Source organism: Diabrotica virgifera, chromosome 4, assembly GCF_917563875.1.
Source record: "Diabrotica virgifera virgifera chromosome 4, PGI_DIABVI_V3a".
NCBI classification, from domain to species: Eukaryota; Metazoa; Arthropoda; class Insecta; order Coleoptera; family Chrysomelidae; genus Diabrotica; species Diabrotica virgifera.
The window spans coordinates 135,921,904-135,929,331 of record NC_065446.1 but is presented as its reverse complement, the minus strand read 5'-3'; the positions used below and the strand labels follow the sequence as shown (position 1 = coordinate 135,929,331).

Below are 7,428 nucleotides of genomic sequence, written 5' to 3'. Positions count from 1 at the left end.
TTCGTCATGTTTTATTCTATCGAACGCTTTCTGGTAATCAACAAAACACACATATATATCACAATTCACGTCTCTACATCTTTGAAAGAGAACTTGTATTGCAAAAAGTGCCTCTCGAGTACCCAATGCATCCCTGAAGCCGAATTGTGTGTTTGTCATGTGTTCTTCACACTTTTTATATATTCTTTTATGTATAATTTTTAAAAAAGTTTTCAGGAGATGGCTCATAAGGTTTATTATTCGATAATCTTCACATTTTTTGGCATTGGGTTTTTTAGGGATTGTTATAAAAGTTGATCTTAGCCACTGTTGGGGTATTTTTCCACTTTGGTATATTTTGTTGAAGATCAAGGTAAGTCTTTTTACTTCGTCTTTATCCATAATTTTTAAAAATTCTGAGTAGAACTCGTCTGGTCTTGCGGCTTTTCCCTCCTTAATGTTGTTTATAGCAGCTTCTACTTCCGCTTCGAGAATAGGTGGTCCGGTATCGTCATTTTTATTTTGTGTGATGGTGACATTCCTATCGTCTTCAAATGTTGTTGTCACATAGTTCATCCATGTTGTTTTTGTTTCTTCAATATCAACTATTGGATTTCCTTGAGCGTCTGTTAAGTGTCCCGGCCTTTTTGATTTATAGATGCCTGCTGCTTCTTTGATCTTTTTGTGGAGGTTGAAGGAATCGTGTTTACGTTCCAACATCTCGATTTCTTCACACTGTTCTTCCAGATTTCTGTTTTTAGCTTCTCTGACAGCTTTTTTTATCTCTTTACTGTTGTATTGCTCCAAATATAACTCCAAATTACTGTTGTATTAATTAGATATTAATATGTCAACCCAGACTCGTACTTTAAATGCCGCTTAATTTTTAATTTCAAATATTTCGAAAACTAATGATTTTATCATTAGGACTGAAGAGTATGTTATTCACTCTTAACGATAAATTCATTAGTTTTCGAAATATTTGAAATTAAAAATTAAGCGGCACAATACATTAATTAGAATAAAAAATAACTGTGCCGTTACATGCTTAACTTCAAATATCTCGAAAACTATTGTCTTTATCGTTACGAGTGAAGAGTACGTTATTTACATAGAGAGTATTGGAGAATCGAAAAATTGCGGTAAAATGGCAATTCCGCCAGTGGCGTAGAATTTGGGAAGGGTCAACCATTCGCAGTCCCCTGTCGTACGTCACTGGTAGTAGCCAGAAACGTTTATTTATCATAATTTCATAGGGTGTATAATACCTACACTTTCTGCCACGTATGAAAGGATACGTCGAATAGTTTTAAAATAGTGAGCAAAAATAATTTTTAAATTTTTAAATAAAACACCCTGTAACTCAGTAAGGAGCCATATTTTATTTAAGCGATTTTGGTTAAATCTTAATATGTATTTTGATGTCTTCTATCACCCATTAGCTAATATCCAATTAATTATGGGACACCCTGTATAAATGGTCCAATGGTAGGTAGTGAAAAACGCGTCCTAAAAATTTAGAGACCCTTTGGAGGATATCCCTACCTTGTACTGTGCTTGTGTTTTGGACAATTGATTGTCTGTTTAGATTTTTTCTTTTTAGGCATACCTATATAATACAGGTGGCAGGTGGCTAATTTTATTCTAAGATCTCGCTCATCATACTAGAGCTACTTAATTTAGATATATAGTTTATCGTATTTTTGCTCTATTAAGTGCTCTCTGATAGTCTAATGCTCTGCAGCCTTAGAAGAGAATAGATTTTCTATAGAATATTTTATAAATTCTAGATTCTATTGTATAGACTCTATTACCGATCTGTTGCCCCTATCCACCATACACTCTAATCTGATGGGCTTAAAGGTTCTGATAAATATTTCAATTTCTTTTCATTTTTGCCTTTTTGATTTATAGATGCCTGCTGCTTCTTTGATCTTTTTGTGGAGGTTGAAGGAATCGTGTTTACGTTCCAACATCTCGATTTCTTCACACTGTTCTTCCAGATTTCTGATTTTAGCTTCTCTGACAGCTTTTTTTATCTCTTTGTCTAGAACTGATATGCAACGTAGTCTTTCCGCTTGGATTCTCTTCTTCTGTCCATCATCTGTAATATACCGTCGGTCATCCATGGGTTTTTCTTTTCTGTCTTTTTCGGTCGCAGGTATTGGTCTAATATTTCCTTCCCAATGTTTTCCAAGTGGTTTATTTCTGTGTCAACATCATTAACGACTTCTGACTTGGATATGTTGTTCTTCAGATATTCCCGTACTTCTTGCTTTATGTCATCATCTCTTAGTTGTTTGAGATCGTATCTTATAGGATTAGGTTTGTGGATTTTTTTAAATTTCAGACGAAACTTACCGACAAGTGGGTTATGGTCTGACTTAATATCTGCACCAGGGTAGGCTTTCACTGATGTTATAGAGTTTTTGAATCTTTTATTTATTAAAATATAGTCAATCTGGTTTCTTATGAGATTTTCTGGCGTGTCACCGGGTGAGCGCCATGTGTATAACCTTCTGTATGGTAATTTGAAGAGTGTATTGGTGATTACCAACTCTTCTTCCGTAGCAAATGTGAGTAGGCGTTCTCCTCTCTCATTTCGCTCACCCAAACCCCATGAACCTACTACTTCACCATAACTACCCTTACCGATTTTGGCATTAAAGTCACCCATAACTAGCGTTACTTCATTGGTTTTTAACTTACTTAGGACTCTCCTTAAATCGTAATAAAAAGCCTCTATTACTTCGTCTGATTTGTCTGCTGTGGGTGCGTATATTTGGATTATGTTGGTTTTTGCTGGGAATAAATCCAATTCAATGAGCATGATTCTCTCGGATATTGGAACAAAATTCGTAACGTATTTTTTTATTTGTTTATTTAAAATTACTCCGACGCCATGCTTATGTTGACCTTCTGTATTTCCAGAGTAATATACTTGGTGCTCGTTTATTTGACATTTTCCGGCATCAGGCCATCGCATTTCACTGATGCCCATTATATCGATATTCAGTCTTTCCATTTCATGGATGGCATTATAAATTTTGCCTGCTTCGTACATGGTCTTGACGTTCCAGGTGCATACTTTAATAAACTGCTTAATTTTTCTAGGCGTATCCTTTCCTTTTACTTGGGGGTTTCGCTTGCTAACGACCTGGGAGGCCCCATGGTTCTGTGTTGTTATTCCTCCCCTGCCGGATCTTGCACTCCGATATACATGATCAGTAGTCTTCACTCTCAAAGCTGTAGCCATGATAGATGTACAAGAGATATCCATATGGATCTTTAATGTAGTGGTTTCTCCTTGCCTTCTACATGCTTACGCCGTTGACCTAGTTCTCGGTTCATCCGCCTTTAGGGCCAGTTTCCCAACCCTAGGACAAAAGAGTGCCCTACCACTTACCCAACTCATCCGCCCGAAGCCGTTGGTAGGTAAGTGGGGGATTGCTTATACCGGCAATCACTCGGACGTCAGAGCCTCGTTTGTTATCTAGCAGGATGCACCGGATGACCAGAATCAAGATCATCACGCGGGCAGGTGAGGTTGACATTTGGAAAGGAGAGGCTATACGTTGCGCATCACTATCCCTTACATCCCATACGTGGAATATATGTGGTTAATTAATTATTAAAATTATTAATTATATATATATATATATATATAGATAATATATATATATATATATATATATATATATATATATATATATCTATATATATATATATATATATATATATATATATATATATATATATATATATATTATTTATATAATATAATACAATTTTATAATTATATACTTTATATAGAACAGAATATACTGCTAAAGAGTTGTTCCGTCATATTACCTTCCCCATTTATCCCGTGAAAGCGATCCCATCTACCTCACCTCATGTCACATCCCCTCCCTCCCACATCACTGCTTGCTGATGAGGACATTCATGCTCGCTATTGTTGTTTACATGTAATTAGTTATATTTACGTAATATATACCATCGCTTAAATAAACGGGTAGTAACTCCAAATTACTGTTGTATTAATTAGATATTATGTCAACCCAGACTCGTACTTTAAATGACGCTTAATTTTTAATTTCAAATATTTCGAAAACTAATGATTTTATCATTAGGACTGAAGAGTATGTTATTCACTCTTAACGATAAATTCATTAGTTTTCGAAATATTTGAAATTAAAAATTAAGCGGCACAATACATTAATTAGAATAAAAAATAACTGTGCCGTTACATGCTTAACTTCAAATATCTCGAAAACTATTGTCTTTATCGTTACGAGTGAAGAGTACGTTATTTACATAGAGAGTATTGGAGAATCGAAAAATTGCGGTAAAATGGCAATTCCGCCAGTGGCGTAGAATTTGGGAAGGGTCAACCATTCGCAGTCCCCTGTCGTACGTCACTGGTAGTAGCCAGAAACGTTTATTTATCATAATTTCATAGGGTGTATAATACCTACACTTTCTGCCACGTATGAAAGGATACGTCGAATAGTTTTAAAATAGTGAGCAAAAATAATTTTTAAATTTTTAAATAAAACACCCTGTAACTCAGTAAGGAGCCATATTTTATTTAAGCGATTTTGGTTAAATCTTAATATGTATTTTGATGTCTTCTATCACCCGTTAGCTAATATCCAATTAATTATGGGACACCCTGTATAAATGGTCCAATGGTAGGTAGTGAAAAACGCGTCCTAAAAATTTAGAGACCCTTTGGAGGATACCCCTACCTTGTACTGTGCTTGTGCTTTGGACAATTGATTGTCTGTTTAGATTTTTTCTTTTTAGGCATACCTATATAATACAGGTGGCAGGTGGCTAATTTTATTCTAAGATCTCGCTCATCATACTAGAGCTACTTAATTTAGATATATAGTTTATCGTATTTTTGCTCTATTAAGTGCTCTCTGATAGTCTAATGCTCTGCAGCCTTAGAAGAGGATAGATTTTCTATAGAATATTTTATAAATTATAGATTCTATTGTATAGACTCTATTACCGATCTGTTGCCCCTATCCACCATACACTCTAATCTGATGGGCTTAAAGGTTCTGATAAATATTTCAATTTCTTTTCATTTTTGCCTTTTTGATTTATAGATGCCTGCTGCTTCTTTGATCTTTTTGTGGAGGTTGAAGGAATCGTGTTTACGTTCCAACATCTCGATTTCTTCACACTGTTCTTCCAGATTTCTGTTTTTAGCTTCTCTGACAGCTTTTTTTATCTCTTTGTCTAGAAACTGATATGCAACGTAGTCTTTCCGCTTGGATTCTCTTCTTCTGTCCATCATCTGTAATATACCGTCGGTCATCCATGGGTTTTTCTTTTCTGTCTTTTTCGGTCGCAGGTATTGGTCTAATATTTCCTTCCCAATGTTTTCTAAGTGGTTTATTTCTGTGTCAACATCATTAACTACTTCTAACTTGGATATGTTGTTCTTCAGATATTCCCGTACTTCTTGCTTTATGTCATCATCTCTTAGTTGTTTGAGATCGTATCTTATAGGATTAGGTTTGTGGATTTTTTTAAATTTCAGACGAAACTTACCGACAAGTGGGTTATGGTCTGACTTAATATCTGCACCAGGGTAGGCTTTCACTGATGTTATAGAGTTTTTGAATCTTTTATTTATTAAAATATAGTCAATCTGGTTTCTTATGAGATTTTCTGGCGTGTCACCGGGTGAGCGCCATGTGTATAACCTTCTGTATGGTAATTTGAAGAGTGTATTGGTGATTACCAACTCTTCTTCCGTAGCAAATGTGAGTAGGCGTTCTCTTCTCTCATTTCGCTCACCCAAACGCCATGAACCTACTACTTCACCATAACTACCCTTACCGATTTTGGCATTAAAGTCACCCATAACTAGCGTTACTTCATTGGTTTTTAACTTACTTAGGACTTTCCTTAAATCGTAATAAAAAGCCTCTATTACTTCGTCTCATTTGTCTGCTGTGGGTGCGTATATTTGGATTATGTTGGTTTTTGCTGGGAATAAATCCAATTCAATGAGCATGATTCTCTCGGATATTGGAACAAAATTCGTAACGTATTTTTTTATTTGTTTATTTAAAATTACTCCGACGCCATGCTTATGTTGACCTTCTGTATTTCCAGAGTAATATACTTGGTGCTCGTTTATTTGACATTTTCCGGCATCAGGCCATCGCATTTCACTGATGCCCATTATATCGATATTCAGTCTTTCCATTTCATGGATGGCATTATAAATTTTGCCTGCTTCGTACATGGTCTTGACGTTCCAGGTGCATACTTTAATAAACTGCTTAATTTTTCTAGGCGTATCCTTTCCTTTTACTTGGGGGTTTCGCTTGCTAACGACCTGGGAGGCCCCATGGTTCTGTGTTGTTATTCCTCTCCTGCCGGATCTTGCACTCCGATATACATGATCAGTAGTCTTCACTCTCAAAGCTGTAGCCATGATAGATGTACAAGAGATATCCATATGGATCTTTAATGTAGTGGTTTCTCCTTGCCTTCTACATCCTTACGCCGTTGACCTAGTTCTCGGTTCATCCGCCTTTAGGGCCAGTTTCCCAACCCTAGGACAAAAGAGTGCCCTACCACTTACCCAACTCATCCGCCCGAAGCCGTTGGTACGTAAGTGGGGGATTGCTTATACCGGCAATCACTCGGACGTCAGAGCCTCGTTTGTTATCTAGCAGGATGCACCGGATGACCAGAATCAAGATCATCACGCGGGCAGGTGAGGTTGACATTTGGAAAGGAGAGGCTATACGTTGCGCATCACTATCCCTTACATCCCATACGTGGAATGTGGTTAATTAATTATTAAAATTATTAATTATATATATATATATATATATATATATATATATATATATATATATATATATATATATATATATATATTGATGTGATCTTGATTATTGATATGAGATAATAATTTTATATGTCATTTAATTTAATCAATGCTTTAATAATAATCTAATTAATTTACCAGATCACATATCAATATGTTTTCAATCTCAGGGCTTTTTATAAAATTAATTACTTACATACGTGGCTTCTAAGTATTTCTCAATGGTTCCTAATCGGGATAGGAAAGAAAAGAGTAAAATAATAACACATATGGGTTACAATTGTAATCAAAATATTGTTTATTTTATTTAAATGGCAATCACTGCTTATTATTTGCTATATCTTATTATTCTTAAAAATAACATTTACACATGGGAATCTTATTTCCTTTTGGTTTCCAATTGAAAGTTTTTATTAACATTTAACTATTATGATTTATTAGCAACAATTCTATTTAAGTTTGATGAAGCTTTTCTGATATTATTGACTATGTTTCTTCAATTTTAAATGTGGTATTTAATACGAAAAACCCATACATTCATGTCCAAACAAATGAGACTGACCTTTTTCTGGTGAACTGAGAAT

General features: G+C 35.1%; 1 protein-coding gene across 1 annotated transcript; it reads right to left on the bottom strand.

Annotated features, from left to right (window-relative positions):
• Positions 1–1,032: 1,032 nt before the first annotated feature.
• On the bottom strand, positions 1,033–6,627 carry LOC126883941 (craniofacial development protein 2-like). The gene is made up of 2 exons (XM_050649717.1): positions 4,731–6,627; positions 1,033–1,524 (listed from the first exon to the last, which is right to left on the bottom strand). Exon 1 carries the CDS (start codon positions 5,861–5,863, stop codon positions 5,075–5,077), a length of 789 nt encoding a protein of 262 aa, XP_050505674.1. The 5' UTR covers positions 5,864–6,627; the 3' UTR covers positions 1,033–1,524; positions 4,731–5,074.
• Positions 6,628–7,428: the final 801 nt, after the last annotated feature.

Excerpts from the sequence above, each read along its gene's own strand:
- LOC126883941 (XM_050649717.1), bottom strand. The coding sequence starts at position 5,863 with ATGGGTGACTTTAATGCCAAAATCGGTAAGGGTAGTTATGGTGAAGTA.